Source organism: Leptinotarsa decemlineata, unplaced genomic scaffold, assembly GCF_025532065.1.
Source record: "Leptinotarsa decemlineata unplaced genomic scaffold, Ldec_3_MD MMD2_tig00003736_RagTag_RagTag, whole genome shotgun sequence".
In the NCBI taxonomy this organism is placed as follows: Eukaryota; Metazoa; Arthropoda; class Insecta; order Coleoptera; family Chrysomelidae; genus Leptinotarsa; species Leptinotarsa decemlineata.
Window position 1 is genome coordinate 935,666 of NW_027412593.1, and position 20,980 is coordinate 956,645.

Sequence of the window (20,980 nt, forward strand, 5' to 3'; positions counted from 1 at the left end):
TAAATAAAAATTAATTAGACAAAGGAATTCCTGCTCAATTTGTCATGAAGTTTGGTACAGGTGCCTGAATCACGAATCTTTTTCAAATTGAAACTACTGGTTGTTTTCCAGGACTGGTTAGAACGTTATGGGTTGAAGTTGTTGAAAAAATGTTGTCCATAATGCTTTCCTCATCAACTACCGTTGATGGTTTCAGTACCTTTCAAATATAAGTACTCATAGGTATTTATCATCTGAAGCTTTTTTGTCAAGATTAATTCTGAAAATGTTTTTCTGCAATAAACATACAATCAAATTACCGTATTTTCAAATCACATGGGTCGGAAGAACAAATGAGATCAATATGGTCTTAGTCACTTACGTTCTCATAGGCATCGTTCAGCGGTTTCACAAGTTACTTCACCAGAACTTGATCAAGTTGAAGATAAGTTGGTATGCCAAATTTATTTCTGAAATATAAATTCTATCATTCTGATAAGTTACTGGAAATTAGTGTACAGACGAATAAATATCGCTGTTGTTTTGTAGACATCATAACCCACCCTTTTTTATTTCACAACGCAACTTTTATATTTTTACACCAACGAAAAGAGTATGGAAAAGATATGTTCGCATGGAGTAAACTGCTGAAAACCGATAATCAGAATGGAAGATATTGAATTTCTTTGAACTGTTTCTACAAATAACAGTAGAAAACAAAAAAAAACTAAATAATTTTGTATCTGACAGAGCTTTGATAAATTCTGCAACTTTTTGCCAGTTTCTCGACTCTCCATCTCTCACAATTTGAATACTTTTATATGGGTATAACCGCATTGAAACAGTGGCCACCACCTATTTATAAAAATTCAAATAAATATCCTGACGAGTGAAACAATGTACAAAAAAAAGTTAGCTGTATTTTTAATCAATTAAAAGTTAAATTGTGGTATTTTCAGAACAATCAGAGTTCATTTATTCCTAAAGGATGTGTTTCTCCTCGAGAAGGAGCATTCCTATCGGAAAGAGAGGCTACTTCATATCATGAAACCCACAAAATCCTCATATTCTATCCAATTGTAGGTATTGTAAAGATTTATGATAATTATCCAGTGCAATGTTTGTAGATGCAAGGGGTCAAATTTTAAGATCAGTTGAAATATAAGTTATAATATTATGATCCGAATTATTTTTGTTATATCGCAACCATAGATCTACTATATGTAAAAGAGTATAAGAGAAATATACATAATTGAAATAAGATTGGGTTTTGTTTTTATCACCCCAAAGTCGTAATATTATTCATAATTATTTGGCATACTTTCAGGTGGAGTTTTCGTGGTTTTCATTCGTCTACAAGTATAGAATACGACTATGATACTGATAATAATTTACTAAATTGATAGTGTTGGTATTTCCTCTTCAAGGGGTAGATTTATACTCTGTTATAAAAAAATTGTAAGCCGTCACGAGACGCCTGGCAGATGTCAAACATCGGAATTATTTTGTACAGGTAATATGCATAAAAGAACAGATTACGACAGAAATGGTATAATGTAAAAATAAAATTTCATGATTTTTTTGCAGAAAATGGTTCTCATTTCATTTTCTGAATTATCACTGATGTTAAGTACTGTTTTACGCATGGAACTTTGACCTGCTGTAGCTCGAAACCGATACATTTTTGAGCTTCACACTCGCACTTTTTATTATACTCATCAAAATCTTACCATTTCCCGAATTTCAAAAAAATTTGACGGGTGTCTAGAAACTCATGTATGTCTTCGGTTCATTTGGCTTGCCAACAATTAGAGAATTTACATAATTTAATTTGAGCCAGTTCAATTAAGATACTTGAAAATCTACCACCAATTTTCAGGTACCTAAGCAGGTAATTATCTACTACCTACTTACTTTCAGGTACCTAAGCTGGTACTTGGTCGTATATAACACATCGCTTTGACGAACTTACCAGTAGTGATTCTATCATTATACCTATCAATATTATATGATCAACGAGTTGTGTGAATGAAATCATTGTTTGTGTATAAGCAAGAAATATTTGGTCTGTTGTGAAAAGAAGATTCTTGTACAAAAAAACATCAGAAATACAAAGTGAATTTCGAAATGGAGTACACCAGAAGTCTATTTAGGAACGTTTCTCCACTTCCCAGAAATGACAATGCAGACGAATCGACTGAGAGAGACTCAGCATCTACGAGAGAAAACTCTATGAAGAAGCAGGATACAACAATTGGCAGATACAAATTACTCGAGACCATTGGCGAAGGATCCTTTGCACAAGTCAAACTGGCCATCGACGAACTCACCGGTAAGAAGGTTGCGATCAAGACCATGGACAAGACTCATCTTAAGCCTGATTCAATGTGGAAATTATACAGAGAATCAAGAACAATGAGAATGTTAGACCACCCGAACATATTGAAATTATTTCGAGTCATCGAAACGAAAACGACTTATCACATTGTTATGGAATACGCCTCGGGGGGTGATATGATTGATTACATTGTCCGCCACGGTAGGATGGATGAAACGGAAGCCAGGGCAAAGTTTAGACAGATTGTCTCTGCGGTGGAGTACTGCCACAAGAAGAAGATTATCCACAGGGATTTGAAAGATGGAAATATATTGTTTGATAGCGTAATGAACGTAAAAATTGCCGACTTTGGTTTCGCAAGAGAATTCACCCCGGGAATCAAAGTACATACATTTTGTGGTAGCCTACATTTTGCAGCACCTGAGATGTTTATGAATATAGAATACGATGGGCCTGAAGTTGATGTTTGGTCATTAGGCATCGTATTATACTTTCTCGTGACAGGTACTTTACCCTTTAACGGTTCAACACTACCAGAAATAAGGGTGCAAGTACTTTTTGGCAAATGTCTGATCCCTTTTTATGTGAGCACGGACTGTGCAAATATCTTGAAGACTCTTTTGGTTAGAGATCCTCTCAAAAGGCCTAACTTACAGATAATCCGATCCGATAAGTGGTTGAATCAGGAATCTGAAAATTCAAATCCTATGTAGAAAAATGGACACCAGGTACACTATCAAGTGCCTATTAATAGTAATAATAATATTACTCTAGTTGGTCGGCAGACGAATATTGGAGCTACAGAAGCAATTAGTACCCAAAATGTAATAAATGGAACAACGGATGCAGATAGTCCACAAGATTCGCATTAATTTCAAATTGATGCAGATCATCATTGTGTCTGGTATTTTTCATCTTTTATTAAATAATTACCAATATTTCTCGCATTTTCTATTTCTAATAAGTGGAACGTAGTACTTGTACCTATTCCCTTTTTTGTTTCAGTATTCAATAGAAAAGAATAATAAGTTTCCGCTTTCAGTTATTGAGTCTTACTCAAAGAATCTGACAGATGTAGCCGAACAACTACCCAAGAGACATTTGTTCTGTCAATGCTCAAAATATTTTTTGTGATGAACTTTGTAATATTCAATCCATGATATTTCACTTACCTGAAATTTCTTGTGATAATTCATGTAAGAGGTGTTTCAATTTTCTAAAAAGAACCACTTTTCTTGATTTTTCACCAATGACCAATATTACAAGAGGACTTAATGAGTAACATATGTAACACTTATGTTACATAAAACGAAGGCATTTTACTTCAACATCGTTATTACTCAGCTCTCATGTATAAATTGATTCAATCAAATGTTTGCAATATTCTCCTCGACTTATTTCTGAATTTTGGAATGTGTCTACGGTAATGCTAACACACGTTTCGGTAAAATCAACGTCGAGCGCGGCTATTCGCACATAACAAACTTTCAAATGGACAAGTATCTAGTAAAGCGCTATAATGAAGAGTGGTACTATTGCGAAAACAGGATTAACGACTTTGGCACATAATTGAAATGAAATAATCTTCTACAAAAAACTCTGAAAGTTGCGCGAGACAAACAGGGAAAGAATTATTATGACTATGTTAAACTAATTAGTTTCCAACTCGAAGGACCATAATGGTCCTAGTTTTTTCTGGAAAGGTACTAGTTCTCCTACAAGTACGCGATATCTCAGCACCAGCTGGAAAAATTTATGATATCATAATCGAACAGTCAGCATTCGGGTATTCCAATTAACTGAATGATAATTCGAGTATAATATATACGAAGTCAATTCGAGTGGAATAAAAATTGAATAGTTACCGAACGTCGGCAGTTTCTTTATATGGCAAGGGCGGCGTAGTAAAAAAAAATTCTGTTTGTTTTCCAGGACTGGTTAGAACATTATGGGTTAAAGTTATTGTCCATAATGCTTGAATAGTGGAGCTACAGAAGCGAATAGTCCCCAAAATGGAACAACGGATGCAGATAGTCTACAAAATTCGCATCAATTCCAAATTGATGCAGATCATTATTGTATCTGGTATTTTTCATCTTTCATCATAACTGAAGTATGTTACATAAGTATTGGACGTAACATTATCAATGCACAGATAAATGCACACTTCAGTTATTTAATGTAAAAATCCAATTAACTTATGACTTGTATTGCTTTCTTTGCAGAGGCTGCTCACTCTTACTTTCTAAATTATCAGTGTCAGACATATTTTAATTTTAATTATTAACAAAATTATTTATTTAATAAAACGCACATAACTAGCAATTTTATATTTTATAATGGTTGTGAAAACGTTTCGGAGAAACAAATTATAAAACTGTATTCATCCCAGAAATGTTTTCAATGTGTTCATAAAATAGCTATAAATAGGAAATTGGGACCGTTTCATAAAACATTATAGTCTTTATTAATATTTTATAAGGCCTTTCACAAACACTACAAAACAATTTTATAAACATTTCGGCAGTTACCATAAAATTTTTCTAATACTATTCGTAAAGTCTCTTATAGAATAATCGAAATACAATTAAAAAAAAATTAGTAATTCCAAGTAAGCTTTATAAAATATCTCTCTCGAGGGGTCTTCACCTTGCTGTGGTGGGAGTGAGTGAATGCTTGAGTGCATGAGTGGGTGAATGCTTGGGTGAGTGAGCGAGTGTGACTGCGTGCGTGAGTGAGTGGGCGGTTGAGCGAGTGAGTGCGTGCGTGATTGGGCGAGTAGGCGTGAGTAAGTGAAAGCTTGAGTGAGTGAGGTCGTTAGTGAGTGAGCGAGTGCGTGAGTGAGTGAGGGCGTTAGTGCCTGAGTGAGGGCGTTAATGAGTGAGTGCGTGAGGAAGCGAAAGTGCGCGAGTGTGCGACTGAGCGTGTATGCGAGTAGGCGCTACTAAAGTTCTACTAATCTCAAAAATGTATGCTTCTTATAGATGTGTGGATTGTTGTCACTGCATTACTACAGATTATTTATTGAAGTTTGCTTCACTGCTCCAAATTATATTTTTATCAGTTAACTATTTTAGTGATCCAATAATTTTTCTGAAGAAAGGTTGGTTGAATAACAGGATTACTTTTTTCTTGAAAAAAACATTTTTTTTCTTGGCGATGTTTTGAATTCAATTAAATTCTTCTTCAGGGCTCTGTAATAATAAATTTTCATAAACATATAAACATATCTCCCACAAAACTTATATGATTATTATCGTTTCAATTCTACGAGAAATGATGAGTTCTTGATTAAATTACTCACCAAAAAGAAGTTTCTTCGTCTTGGTAATATTACTATTTTAAAAACCATCAGACATATTAGATACATGTTATAAAAAATTAAAAACATTGCAACTTTTAAGACAAAACCAACACAAAACGACATTAAACAAACGAATGGCTTTATCTGAGATTCTGATGAGGTGGTGCCTGTTTTTGATCAATGTCAGAAAGAAAAAGAATAAAAAAAAGGTATAAATTATTTAGGTATTTTACTTACCAAATTGAAATATGCAGTATTAAGACCATCGACATCTCTTCTAGTGTTCTATCTATATCTATCACTATCACATTCGAGAATACGTATCATTTCGCTCAAAAGTATTTTGGATAAATATGATTGAACATCTAGAATAGTTGCATGATCAAATTCAAAAATGGGTCCATAGTCATTTTCATGTTCAACGAGGGCTGTGGAGTTTTTTATATTTAGTTTCTTAGAGTCTCTCATGTGGTCTGAAACTCGTGTTTCAAGATACCGCCCGGTTCGACCAACACGGCATTATTGACAGCTTCCACAAATACTAATTATCGTTAACATTATATTCAAAAATAAATTCTCCAATGAAAGTAAAGAATATACAAGAATGGTCGAATGCGGTATGTACATGAGGAGGTCGAGATGCAGCAGTAGATTAGATCAGTTTGAAGACTAGATCAGAACGCCAATTAGTTCAGATAAGCAACTACTAACACTGAGCAAGTGAAATAAGTGCCATAAGTTAAAGTATAGCGTTCAGTTGTGATTTTGTAACCAAATCTGGACCAAACTTGGAACTATTTCAGTGGGAAAATTGCAGTCACAAAAACCTAAATCAAGAAAGTTGAAGATCATCGTCACGTAGTATAAAAAATAAGTCAAATAAAAAAAATAAGTATTGCATATATTACTAATGAGAGACATATTCATTAAATTATATGGGACAATATTCAAGATATATGTTAGTTGCCACAACCTTAAAGTGTTTTCAATTTTGTGACGATACTATTGACCCTCTTCAAGGTTCAGGTTTTCAAATCTTTGTAGGGTTTCGTCTAAATCCTGTTCATCTTCATCTGAACTCTCACTTAGTTGATCATCAGAAGATTCTGCGAGGTCGATAGGGTCAAGGTTTTCCACTGAACTAGTAGACTGACTAATACTAAATTCTTGATGACTAATCTGCTGATGAGCAGATTTATTTGTAGGCAGACCAGCTATACCTACGGGTTTGAATAGCATTATGTATCAATATTGCACTTTTTTAAACTACCGAAAATACTTCAAACTCTACACCAAATTGTCCTCTTATACATTTCATTTGATGTGTGTCAGATACGGAAAAGATGGGCATGCAATTGACTTCTTTACCTTTCTTTGGTATCGAACCATGGTCTCTCTTTATTCTTCGTCTTCTAGAGGGGTCGTTCCTTCTTATTTGTAGCATATTCTCTAAATCCACAATGTACAAAAAACCCGCGATGAGAAGTTCGCAGGTGCTCTCGTTCTTTTTATAAGATTCCTCTAGATCTTTGCTAGTTCGTTCATCATATTGCCACCAACCTATAAAAAAATATTGCTAGAATTTCTCGAATCACAACTTCTTTTTTACCAATCATAGGTAGTTCAAGTGCATTCAATGCCAAATCAAATAACATTTCAACTAGACGAATTATCATTTAACAGGTTCAGCCCCGGGTTCATCAATGTGACTCACTAAACTGTACTCTTTAGACAGTGAGGCATAACGTTAAGGCTTTGTATTAGGGACACCGTGGCATCAACTTTAGGCCACACAGCTATATAAATTTTATTGTAAGTTGGACAGGGTGGTCCAAGGAGCAAAATATTGTCGTAAATCATGCCCGAAAGAAAATAACGCCGGCCGCCACTGGTAACCATAAACCAAACGTAGCTAAGAGCGCACGAATGTACGATGATTCCCCGCCACTCTAGAAGCAGCGAGAATCATGCTACCGATTACAACGTAACTTCGGCGAAATTTCTATGGCATTCGATTACGATATTTAAAGACTAGCCACGAGGATATCGACACAGTCAAGTGGACGATACAGTGCGGTACGCGAAGTGATTTAGTAAGGCGATAGATATTTAAATAATAGTGTGTTTGTTGTATGTAAAGTGAAATAAAGTTAAGTTTGATTATTCAGTGTAGTCAATTATCGGTCAACCCACGGGGAAAACCTAACAATATTTTCTGATCGGATGTGAGACGGTTTTTGCGAAGGATATGGAAATTTCAAAACTTTATGAAAAAATAAAAGATTATTTTATTCAAAATATGCAAAAATGATCATAATAATATAACACCTCATTATTTTAAAACAGCATTATGTGTTGAGAAAAAAAAGAAACACAATAATGTTGTTTGCATTCATTGCACAAAAACTTAGATCGAGAACACTTGTTCTGAGCTTCCTTCCACCCCAATTCGCTTTTTCCCAGTAGTTCTAAAGCGACTTCTGTTCTGAACTCTATTATAGTCAATTTAGTTTATGTAACCTGTGTATATACAATATAAACATTCACCAAGGCACTACCAAACAATAATTCTATAGCTAATTTCCTGTACCATTTATTCCCCCCTCACAAGCAATATGAATACGCTTTTTTCTGATCCGAGATTTTGAATCATTGGGATAAGATATAAAGATGACGACTGAGCGTCATCTGGAAAAAATATTAAATAGAAAAGGGGGTCCTGTCACACATCATTTTGAAGCTCCTGATGGATACTTCACAACCCAATGGCGGAACATTCAATAATTAATTCAAACACATTAATATCGATATTTCTAGAAATATTCCTTTTTATCTGCCATATGGCAATTCCAACAACCCGATAAGGTTTGTTAAGTTATTTTTTGTTCATAAAAACGTCAAACTAACAATGAACATCATTGTTCACTTAGAATATTCTCATTTAGTTTTCGGTTTCACTATTAGAAAGGTACCACGTCTACAATCTCTAAAATGGTCAATTCTCGTCCATTGGAAGCAAAAAATGAAGCGATTTTTATTTATGGTACGACGCGTAACCGAAAGGATTTTCAATGAACGTTTTCCGAATCGCCCTATCTGTAGAAAATATTTGAGGGAACTTGTATCCAAATTCACAACTACCGGTAGTTTACATAACAAAAAGCATTCAGGTCATCCGTCCATTCCGGAAGAACAGCAAGTGCAAATAATTGATGAGATGGTAATAAATCCTGAACAGTCTACTTATTCCGTCGCGAATGTTTGTGAGGTGTCTCCTTCTACTGTGTGTAGACTTTTGAAGAGGAATAGGTATCATTGATACATAATATTAAAATGGTACACCAATTAACTGAAGATGACCCTGATCGAAGAACAGAATTCTGCGAAATCATGACGGAAACAATTGCAAGGCATCCTACCTATCTCCACAGTATTGGTTTTAGTGACGAATGTACATTTTTTTAAACAGCAATGTTCACAGACATTAACCCTCACGTTTTTCGGGAAACACATACCCAATATCCAGAAAAAATTACCGTTTAGGCAGGAATATTGCGAAACCATACTGTAGGACCTCTATTTATTGATCAAAATTCAACAGGGGAACTGTATTTGAAAATGCTGGAAAATACTGTTGATCCTCTCATTACTGAAATCGTCGAAGCGAATCCTAATGAATTCGATATGGATATTGTATTCCAACAAGATGGATCACCACCACATTACTCCAGACAAGTAAGAAACTATTTGGATACTACTTTTCCCGGTCGTTGGATTGGCCGTCGATATCCTACAGAATTGCCAGCCCGCTCGCCAGATTTGACACCTTTGGACTTTTTTTATGGGGCTATTTCAAGCAAAAGGTGTACGAAACTGAGCTTCAATATTGAATATACGGAAGAGAATAATAAATATTTGTAGAGATATTGACGTTACTGTGTTCGAAAATGTTCGGCATGAAATATCGGATAGGCTGTTCAAATGTCAAGAAGTTCAAGGCAACCATTTCGAGCATCTTCTGAACTGTTAATGATGAAGCCATGCAGTTTTAGGGCACGTTGGACTAATGGAAAATTCGCAATCTCTTACTGAGTTATCTCTAGAATCAGGAATCAGTCGTACAAATGTTTTCAGGATCCTTCATATGTACAAATTTCATTCATATAAGATTAGACTAGTTTATGAATTGAACGAAGATGATTTCTATAGACGTATCCAGTTTTGTGAAAGTCTTACTGAACGGATGAACTTGCATCAGAATTTCTTGTATAAAATTTGTTTTTCGGATGAATGTACGTTTAGTTTGGATGGAGAGGTAAATCGGCAAAATTTTCGATATTGGAGTGATACGAACCCTCATGTATACCGGCAAGTTGACACCCAATGACCTCAAAAACTGAATGTTTAGGCGGGTATTTCAGATGACCACATCATAGGACCTTTTCTTATCGATGATAATTTGACTGGAGATAAATATTTGGATATGTTGGAGAATCGAATAATACCGTGCATCAATAGGGCAATTGAGGATATAAATATATTCGAAAACGAAATAGTTTTTCAGCAGGATGGTGCATCTCCTCATTATGAAGCTCCAGTGCGACAATTTTTGTATGATCATTTTCCTGATCACCGGATTGGCAGAAAAGTTCCTACAGAATGGCTACTAAGGTCTCTTTATCTCACTCCTGTAGATTTCTTTCTATGGGATATTTGAAGTTTGAAAAATTTGAGAGAGAATATCGTGAGGCATTGCAGAGAAATAACTCCCGAGATTCTCACCATGTGAGGGCGGCAATGGATGCTCGTTTGTACTATTGTATGGAAGTGAAAACGTTGAGAACATTTACTATAGAACATTTTTTCTTCTCATTGTCCAGTCATCAGATTTTGATTCAAGAATTAATAAAAAATCTCTTTTTCTGATTTATTGCTTCCATATTTGTCTCTAGAACGAATTTTCAAAATGTGGCCTCCTGTATAATTGTTGACCTGTTTTTTATTTTTTCCGCAAATCTTTGTTTCAAAAGTTACTCAGGGTGGCTCGTTTTCAACTCAAATAATTTGTAGTTCCCGAACCATAAGTTTCAGACCATATGTTTTATTTCACTAGTTCGGACTTCCATTGTCTACTATATAAAATGATTTGAAATCCCTGAAACAAGTAAAAAAGAATAGTTGAAAATAACAATTATATTAAGCAACAATAAACCTGAAATGAAAGTGAAATAACCTACAAGTAAAAATATAATAATTGAATAAATAAAATTAAAGGAATGAAAAACGAAAATAATAAAAAAATAAAAAAGTGTAGAGATTCCAAGTCACGTTAGTTCACGACGTTTCGATTGTTGGTATCTACAATCGTCTTCGGGTGATGACTGGACTGATTCCTCCGAGAGATGACTATTTTATAGGCCGTTGAAATACTTTCACTTTCTCTACTTTCCATTTTCCGCTTCACTGATTCCGTGAGAGATGACCGTTTTGGCGGGAGTTGGTCATTTTTCGTTTGATGATGGGTTTCCATATGTTTCGTATATCTACGCTGGCCTGGCTGAATACCTGTTTGGACAACATGTATGCGGCTTCGTTAAATTTTCTCCTGAACCAATGTTTCTCCTGAACCATTGAATGTTCGCATTGCCGAGCACAAGAAGCACACACAGCGAGGAGAAACCAGCAAATCAGGAATAGCAGACCATGTTTGGACCCATCAACACAACATCGAGTGGTCGCAAGCTGAGATCTTGCACAGATCTTGAACACTTCTCGTGAAAGTATCTATAGAAAATAAACAAATCTCCAACCTTTCTTCGATGTTCCAGATCCAGACTATCAAGGTTGCAAGTGATGATGGCATCTCCAATCAGGCGGATGGCTCTTTTCTGGATAGAATCCAGTAACTTCAGGGTACGCTTAGGGGCGGAACCCCATACCTGAGAACAATACTTCAAAGAAGGTCTGATCTGAGCTTTATAAAGCATTAAAAATTGCTGCGATGTGAACAGTTTTCTGGTTCGGAACAGTGTTCCAAACTTTTGAGAAGCGGCTTTTGCAATTCCATAATTTTGCCAAGACATACTGGTGTCCATTTTAACCCCCAACAAACTTATCGAAGCAGAAGGTGGAATTGTCTGACCTGACATTATTATATCCGGTTCGGAGACATTTATCTTTTTGGATAAAACCTATGCCAGGGTTTTTGTGGCATTGAATTGAACCTGGCTAATTCCACACCAATTGGAAATTACTTCTGGATCCTCATTAAGACATGCAACTTCCTGCTGCCTGTGAAGATGTGCATCCGCCACAGATGTCCTGGAATCCAAATGGAATGACGAAACGACTGTGCTGTCATCAGCAAAGCAATATATTGGATTCTTGGTTTTATCCAATAAGTCGTTGATATACAATAGAAAGAGGATTGAAGACAATATAGATCCCTGGGGAACACTAGCGTTGATGGTAAAAGTATTCGAGAGATATCCGTCGACGGCCACTTTCAGAGAACGTTCTTTCAGGAAGCTGGAGAGCCATACACAAAAATGATCCGACAAGCCATAGCATCGAAGTTTGGCCACCAAACCCTCATGCCACACATGGTCAAAGACCTTAGAAATATCGTCATTACTTCTTCGTAACTTTTTAGCCAAAAACCACACCGTAATCATGCCTCATTCACCAGATTTGGTTTCGGTTTATCAAACTTTTCTCATTTACTTGAGTAAATGAGAATAGTTCAATAAACCATAACAAATAAAAATCTTAGTAGAAATTAGACAAAAGTTATTTTCTCTATCCTATATTTAAATTTAATTTTCACAAAATACATAGGTCATCAGTCAAACAAATATTGAGAAAAATTTATTAGTGTCCAAATTCGGTTTCGGTCGAGTTTCGGCAAAAAACGGGTTTCGGTTTAGTTTCGGTTTCGGCGCCAAACCTGCCGAAACTACGACCGCAACCGAAACTGCATTCGGGAGTTCTCGCGCCGTGATTGGTCATGTTCGACGCGTTGAATTTCATGCAAGCGACATTTTACGGGTCCACGTGCCTAATCATGTGACTTACTTTGTGATATACTTTGTTTATTACATAAATATTAAGTACTTGTGAAAGACAGTTTTTGGAAAATGAGGGAATCTTCCAAAGAAAGGAAGAAAGTAATCAAGTTTGAAATAAGTAACTGTATACATAGATGTGTAAATCATGCAAAGAAGTAAGTTTCAGACACAAACTGGAAGAAAAAGCCCTCCTGAAACAGCTACTTTCATATAAACATTGAGTCACACGAAAAACATTTTTTTCGAAACAAATACTTTTATATGAACACTGAATTATACAGAAGACATTATTCTCTACTCAGTTTGTATCCCAAACATTCGTTATGGAAAAAATCAGGTAACAATCACAGGTAGGTAGGTAGGTAGGTAGGTAGGTCTAAAGTGAGTGGGTCTATTCGACCATCCACCGCAACCCATAAGGATTTATTGTGGCTCACACCTATTCACACTCGGACAAATAAACCCAGCTTCTTAATGAAGCCGATTATTTTGTATGGTAAGAGGTCTTTCAGGTCAGATGGTGAGATTACGGATCTGCCGAACTCAAAGAACCTGATTCTGTCCCCAGCGGGGCAGGCAAAAAGTATATGCTTTCATCATTTTCCAGACAGAGGCGACACACACTGTCTTCCGACAGACCAAGGCTCTGCGTGTGATGATTCAAATGACAGTGACCTGTAAGAAGGCCTGTTAGACATCGTAGTTCATGTCTACTGTAGTCCAACAACTGTTTGGAATCAAGCTTCGAAGGGTGAATAAACGCCTTGGAGTGAGCCAATCCTGGAAGATTCTGCCAGAAATCCATAACTCTTCATGCCATCCAGGTGTTAAGTGTTAGTTTGGCAAAGCCCAAAGCGATGCCAATGACAGGTTCTGGTCCAATGAAGCCGCTTGCAGCACCCTCCTTTGCGAGAGAGTCAGCAGATTCATTGCCTTCCATGCCAGTATGGCCAGGAATCCAGACCAGAGACAATATGTTTAGTCTTCCTATCGAGGAGTCTTTTTTGGCAGTTTGCTACCAATTTAGACGTTGCTCGGTGGGAGCCAAGAGCTTCCAACGCCACTTGACTGTCCGAGAATATTTTTATTGACTTGTGAGTGAGGTTGGTAGTTGACAGTGGGAGGCATAAAGTCAGAGGTCATTTCCAGAACGCTGCGACTTCCAATGTCAACCAACAGTCTGTTGCACTCTGCATTGAATTGATTTGTGCAATTGGCAATGTGCACAAGTCTGTATGCAGTCCATCTAGCCTCTCTTTCCAGAAAAATGTGGATAGGAGGTAGATCTTGAAGGATCTCCATGGCCGCTGACGGTGTGGTACTGATGGCACCATTGATAGCTAGACAAGCCTGTAAGCCAGTGAGCTTCGCTTGGGCCGTTTTCTGTAATGCCTTCGGCCACCAAGCGTGGCCGTGATCATTGCTCTAACAATCATCACATAAATCCAATGAATTTGTTTGGGACCTAAACCCCAAGTTTTACCACACATCCTTCGACATGTCCATAGAGACAGTCTGGCTTTGTGTAAAACTTTTTCGAAGTGAGCGTTCCAGGTGAGTCTTTTATCAAGGACAATGCCATTTGGAACCTCCGTTCCAAATGGAATGACCACACCATTGGGGGAAAGTGGCGTTAGCTCGTCCAATTTCCTTTTCTTGGTGAAGGGGATTAACACAGTTTTGCTGGGTTTGACAGACATCTGCTCTCTCAGGCACCAACTGTGAACAACGTCCAACGCGCTTTGGAGGATATTACAAGCTAACCTTCCCGACGTGGACCTTGCCAGGATGACGAGGTCATCTGTATAAGCTTGCAGATCAACTTTTCTTCTGTTGAGGGCATCAAGCAGACTATCCACCAGGAGTGACCACAGAAGGGGAGATAGTACCCCACCTTGAGGGCAGTCCCTGGTGACCCTGAATCTAATAGCCTCGCCTTGAAGAGTCGTGGTTGCAGTTCTGTTTACTAGCATGGTATAGATCCAGCCAGTTATGGTCGATTCTATACCCTTTCTAGCCAAATGCAATCCTATAGATTTAGGTAGTGCATTCTCAAATACTCCTTCAATATCAAGAAATACAGCAACCGCCTTCCCCTTGTTGTCAAGGGATTGGGAGATTTTCTCAACGAGGTTGTTTAATCTGAATCTGTCGATTTGCCGGTTTGATAAGCATACTGGTGGTTATAGCATGGTATATTTCCAGCTCTTCTTCAAAACGGACTGGAAATAATTTTACCTGTTCTCACAAAATTATATAGAGCTAGACTGGCGTGGAACTATATAACACCCAGTTGGTGTTTCAAATTTCAATTAAAGGCTAACATTATTCTAGCTGGGATTTTAATATCGGTTTAATCATGCCCTCCAATTTATCTGACCATGAGGCAATATTTAGTAAAATAAAACTCAAATTGCTCAAATTAAGAAAAAAATCTCACCTTGGTAGAATCTACCCTACAAAAAATTATAATAGGTTTCATTACTTCAGTTTCCGTACTTCATGTACTGACTGGAATAGTGTGTTATTAGTAGAGACACCGTTCCAGGTATTCTATAGAATACATTTTGAGACCGCGTTTCCCAAACAAAAAATTTACAAAAAGAAACGGAAACATTGCATCACTAAGGGAATACGAACTTTTTCAAACAATATAAGATCTCTTCATAAAATCAGAAAGTTTATTAATAGTTTATTTATTGACTGTTACTTCAATAATTATAGGAAAGTCTATAGAAAGGTAATCAGGGCTGCAAAAAGCTTATACTATAGTAACAGAAACACGGAAGCTGACAACAAAGCTAAAGAAAGCTGGTCAATAATCAACGAACTCAGAGGAAAAAATATGTATACAAACACAACAGATACATCCTTGAATCCGGACCTTTCAAACAGCTATTTCTGCTCTGTCGCAACAAAACTCAGTCAAAACATTGTACCTACTTACGATCCCCTAGAATATCTCAGTGATATCTATGTAGTCAGTACCTTTTCATTACACCCCATCAGTATAAATGAAAAACAAGAAAGCATCTTTTGATATAATTTCTATTAAAATTCTCAAAAGTCTTCCAGAGACTGCGCTCAATATACTTGTTGAACTGATTAATAACTCCTTCGAGCAAGGAACATTTCCTTCAACTCTCAAAACCTCGGTTGTCATTCCTCTCCATAAAGGCGGCAACAATGAAGATCCAGCAAACTTTAGGCCTATATCGCTCATCCCAACCTTAGCAAAAATAATTGAAAAACTGGTAAAAAAAAAATAATGGAATTTATGATCAGTAATGGGATATTGAGTACACATCAGTATGGCTTTCAGAATTTTAAGAGTACAAGAGAAGCTATAGCAATAGTATTGCAATTGGTGTATAATGAAAGCAACAGCGGAGAAGCCACTGCAGCAGTGCTTTGTGACTTATCCAAAGCTTTTGACTGTGTCAATCACAGCATATTGCTTCAGAAACTCATAAGATATGGTTTTAGGGACAACAGTCATATTTGGATTAGTTCATACCTTTCTGACAGAAAACAATTTTTAAGTTCATCATCTAACTCGGACGTGGGAGAGATAAATTGTGGAGTACCTCAAGGCTCTGTGTTAGGTCCTATACTGTTTCTGTTATACATTAATGATTTGACCAACATATCGATTACAGGAAGCTTTACCTTATTTGCTAACGACACCACATTAGTGTAGCATGACGAGGACAAAAACAGATTGCATAACAAAATGTGCCAAGACATGAAAAAAGTGAAGAATTGGTTTGATTCGAATCTTCTATCATTGAATACTAGCAAAATAAATATATTAGCATTCAAGTGTAGTATACCTGATATCCCCGTAGACAATAACAATAAAAAATAACTCCACTTTGAAATTTTTGGGAATTTATTTAGATGAAAATTTAAAATTCTCTCAGTATATTGCACACATCAACAAAATATTGGAATCAGGATGTTTCGCACTGAGAAACATCTCATAGGAACTGGGCTTTGCTGCAGCGAAAGTAGTGTACTGTGCCTTAATACTCTTAATACCCTTTTGGGTTGTTTGCAATAAACAACTCATGCAGTAGGTTTTTGTCTTGCAGAAAAGGGCTATCAGGTACTTATGTAAAGCGAAATGGCGGGATTCATGTAAACCCCTTTTTCGAGAAAATAGAATCCTCACGATTATTTCAATATTTATATTGGAAACCGTGTCAATTATACAAAAAATTGAACTATGAATCTACAGCTACAGCCACAGACCACACAAGGCGGTCAAATTAACTGAGTCTACCAATTCCAAAAACATGTTTGGTTCAAAACTCATTGATATATAATGGAATCAGGATATACAATAAACTTCCCAATGAAATCAAAGAGACTCCTTTCATCATATTTAGAAAGAAATGTACAAAACTATTAAGTGATAAAGCCTATTATGACCTACAAGAATATTTTAATGATGCCCTGTAATTTAGAATGTGATGAAACTGCTATTGTACTGTGTGTGAAACATATATTTTTATTCGATGTCCTAGTTCTTGTCATGTAACCTCTGCATATGTATGTATATATAGTTTATATTTTATTTTAATCATTTATATTTTATACACTTATACTTCACATCTTATACTTCATGTTTATATTAATATTTATTTATGACATTGTGTTTGTAACAAGAATTTTATTCTTAAACAATAAACATATTATCAATCAATCAGATTGTTATGTTCTTGCCAGAAATTCCTTTCCTGATTATTTCTTTTGTGGCGATTGAGATACCAGCCAGTTCTGTTTGGACGAAGCTGGTATTTTCCCATTCCCCACTTAATCCTTAGGCTTAGTGATCTGAAGTACACACCACATCCTGAGCCTTCTTTGATGTTCTGTGTTCTGTTTTATTTGTATTTTGTAGGGTTTATTAAACACAAACCTGGGTTGAATTGCATCACTGGTTGCCTGCAGCAGAGGTTGCGCAGTAAGCGCTTCTTGCCATAGGCTCAGCCTGAATTGACCCATTCCTACTTCGAGGTTTACACCAGCCATGCGCAATCGTAACATGGCCATTAACGAAACCTCCTTAACGTACAGGTCCAGAGAGGTCAGACCCGTAATTAATTCCATTGCCGCGATTGGTGTTGTTCTCATGGCTGTATTTTTTGATATTTTTGGATGGCCGTTGCTTGTAGAACTTTCGGTCGTTAACATAAGTTTTATTATTGCAGTGTAGGTCCAGGTGACCACACGGGGTGAAAGACCCCATACGCGTCCCACTGTCCTCCGACATTGCTCATAAACCACATATTCTCTTATTGCTCTACTCTGTAGGTGAGAATTCCATGTTAGCTTCCTGTCGAGGATAGTACCAAGGTATTTCTTTTAAAATGCAGACAGGCACGGCACTGCTTATGTGTGTGAGAATGTAACTTGATTCGAATTAGTCGATTACTATGGATATTTCACTCGCTTATTTTTTCATTTTAAACCGTGTCTGAAGACTGTATCGAAGAGAGATACATACGTACTAGAAAATTAATATTTCGAAATAAAATCTCGAAATATTCATCTCTACCAACTACCTACACCGTAGTTTCTGGTAAATGCCTGCCGGAAAACAACTTCTTCCCCGGCTAATACCACGCTGGTCATTGAATTATATCCGACAGATATTTATGGAAGATACCTCGCAGAGGTTAGTCTAGCAGATGTTCCTCATACTGCATGTATGAAACTACAGCTCCATCTCGTGAACAAAGCACCAAACATTTCACTTGGTATTCCTCTATAATATAGAATCTATAGCATTTGAATGAACTCAATTATTCAAATATTCCATTCAAGTTCAAATTTCATTTTTTTTATATTTCAACTCAATTTTAATCATAGCATGTAAGTTGTGACATCACTTTTATTCTATTCTTGTTTATTTAATTGTACTGTATTATTTGTCACTTTAGTTTATCAATTGTTTCATTATTATCTCATCATGAGTATTATTTCGCAACAGTTTTATAGTTGCTGCTTTATATTGCTTTTTATTACATCTAGTTTTCATGTAGTTTTTGTCAATAAGTACTTGATTGGTTTCTATATTCTATTCCATCCATATAGAGCAGCCTGGGAATTCTTGAACTTCCTTTTTTACTCTGTATATATGACCAGAACTCTAATGGATCAGATTTCATAGAGTCTTCTATCTACGTGAGGCTATTTTTATGTCAGTTTTCAAACATTTGTGTCTCAGGATATCCTACTTGGTTTCTTTCAATTTTTTGAAAAATGTTTGGTTTTTCCTTTATTTTACCAACTGTATTTGTATTGAACCCACTTAAGACATTTTAGACATGAATAGTCAAACACTCCATGATTAACATCACTATGTTTCTAGAAAATCCCAATCTGTGGGTGTGGAAATTCTAAAATTATTCTTGAAGATTTATTCAATATTGTATTGAATTATTTAATCTTAAGAAAAACTTGTAAATTCTGCAGGGATATGAAGTTGAGATCATTTGCTATTGTTTCAGCAGTACGACTCGAAAAATTTATTATACAAACATTCAAGTGTTTCTAATGATTCAAATACCTATAAAATAAGGTATCACAATACTTTCCATTCCAATTGAAAAAAGTTCATAAAGCACTGAAATTGATGTCTTCTTATGTTAATTTTGTCGGATATTGATATCTTCTGTTCTGTTAAAAAAATAAGAGTGAAGAAAGTTTTCACATCCATACTGTAAATATTTCGTCGTAATATCTATGTGCACAAAAAGTTATGTTTTTAGTAGAAACAAATAGAAAACATGGATTCGTGATAGAACTTGCAACAACTTATGACTTGATTAGTACACACGTCCATCTCAAAGACAATCTTTCACAGATTCCTCAAGAACTCTCTACATCTTACAGTTGCCACCATTTCAATCCATTTCAAAAAACATTTGATGCTTTACTTAAAACATGTATATATCACACAACAATCAACGCAACCCAGCTACTCCTTTAACAACAACATTATTAATTTTATCTCGTTTGATGGATCGCTTCCTGGAAGAATTTCTCTTAGGATATTGAAATTTGTGTTTGAAATCAATAACATATAGTTCGCCACATATGATTAGTTCAAAAGAAGGAATGCCTAATTTGAATGCTTCTTCTATTTCTTCACTGGCTCTTTCGTCATACTGCCACCAACCTTAAATCTTAGTAATAAAATCGTTGGCAATATTTACGAAAAACTTACCATTTCTGCCCTCATAAAACCATTGGAAATCGTTTTCAACACCTTCACTGTTTTCCAAAGGAATAGAGAATTCCAGGAGGTTTGGCTGATCAATGAAATCTTTTGGTATTTCTTGTCTGCACATAGCACACTTTTTATTCTGATTAGCAAATCCTTTCACACATAAAAAGCAGAATATGTGGCCGCAGGGTAACTGAGCTGGATGGATGCAGCGTTGAAGACATACTGCACATTCCATATTCTCATCTGTAGAAGAAAATTATATAAAATGCACAGGGAAATGAAAAATATCCTACCATTTTCTTTGCATGTTGAATCAACCAATTGTTGTTGGAGTGATTCTGCCATGTTTGCGTTTAACAAATAAGCTAATATTTATGAAAATTTTTTAATGTTATCATGTCATTCAAACAGTAAAGTTGACGTTACAAGTTGTAAGTTGTGAATCTGTGTTACTGTGTTACCCGCAGTGACATCACAATATTATAGACTGACAACTAAAGAGAAAACACTGACTCCAACAACGAAAAAAGGATAAATAATTTAGTTTTTGGCATCTACGTCATTCACACACTTGATGTCAGCTAACACGATGCTTTATGTGTTTATGCATATTTTATATTTTCGTTATGCACACATGCTTTGCTATGTAGTTTTTTCCAAAAAAAAATTTTTTTTAACTTTTTGATGGTGATGATTTTTCAATGATAGCTCAGCAACTAGATGTGGCCGTCATGATCTCGACAGGTCAATCCGCCGTGCTCGAAAAGTCACAAAAAAATGTTTAAGCCATGTCGATGTGACAACTGATAACTTATCTGCTGCCCGAAGTACTCACAATAATTTGATAACGTATCGTTCCACCGTTTCAGTTCAGTTAGCTAAACTAATTATGTTGGTGCAAAACTACCCTGAGCTCTTAAATACGCATCATCCGAAGAATCTCTCTGATATTTCTTATTCTCCTTAGACGTTTCATATAAACAACATTCACATTTTATTCAAATTTTTTGTGGGTAAACCGAAAGATCTGAATGAAATTGCAATTGTTCTCG

General features: G+C 36.0%; 1 protein-coding gene and 1 pseudogene across 2 annotated transcripts; one reads left to right on the top strand and one right to left on the bottom strand.

The window, feature by feature from the left end:
* Window positions 1-2,106: 2,106 nt before the first annotated feature.
* On the top strand, window positions 2,107-3,030 carry LOC111507427 (MAP/microtubule affinity-regulating kinase 3 pseudogene; annotated as a pseudogene).
* Window positions 3,031-6,501: 3,471 nt separating this feature from the next.
* On the bottom strand, window positions 6,502-20,406 carry LOC111511098 (E3 ubiquitin-protein ligase rnf146). Of its 2 annotated transcripts, XM_023167100.2 has the most exons (4): window positions 20,222-20,406; window positions 19,926-20,171; window positions 6,990-7,181; window positions 6,502-6,841 (listed from the first exon to the last, which is right to left on the bottom strand). In XM_023167100.2, the coding sequence occupies exons 1-4, from the start codon at window positions 20,271-20,273 to the stop codon at window positions 6,624-6,626; spliced, it is 708 nt and encodes a 235-aa protein (XP_023022868.1). In that variant the 5' UTR covers window positions 20,274-20,406; the 3' UTR covers window positions 6,502-6,623. The 2 variants fall into 2 exon arrangements, with proteins under 2 accessions (XP_023022868.1, XP_074034338.1); XM_074178237.1 differs by lacking the exons at window positions 6,502-6,841; window positions 6,990-7,181 and adding an exon at window positions 19,619-19,877 and having other exon boundaries at window positions 20,222-20,405.
* Window positions 20,407-20,980: the final 574 nt, after the last annotated feature.

What these genes read in the sequence shown, in the direction of transcription:
- LOC111511098 (XM_023167100.2), bottom strand. Translation starts at nt 20,273, where the DNA reads ATGGCAGAATCACTCCAACAACAATTGGTTGATTCAACATGCAAAGAA. An exon ending in TTCAACATGCAAAGAAAATG is followed by an intron (nt 20,172 to 20,221) that starts GTAGGATATTTT and finishes TTTCTTCTACAG; the next exon opens with ATGAGAATATGGAATGTGCA. An exon ending in GTTTTATGAGGGCAGAAATG is followed by an intron (nt 7,182 to 19,925) that starts GTAAGTTTTTCG and finishes ATTTTTTTATAG; the next exon opens with GTTGGTGGCAATATGATGAA.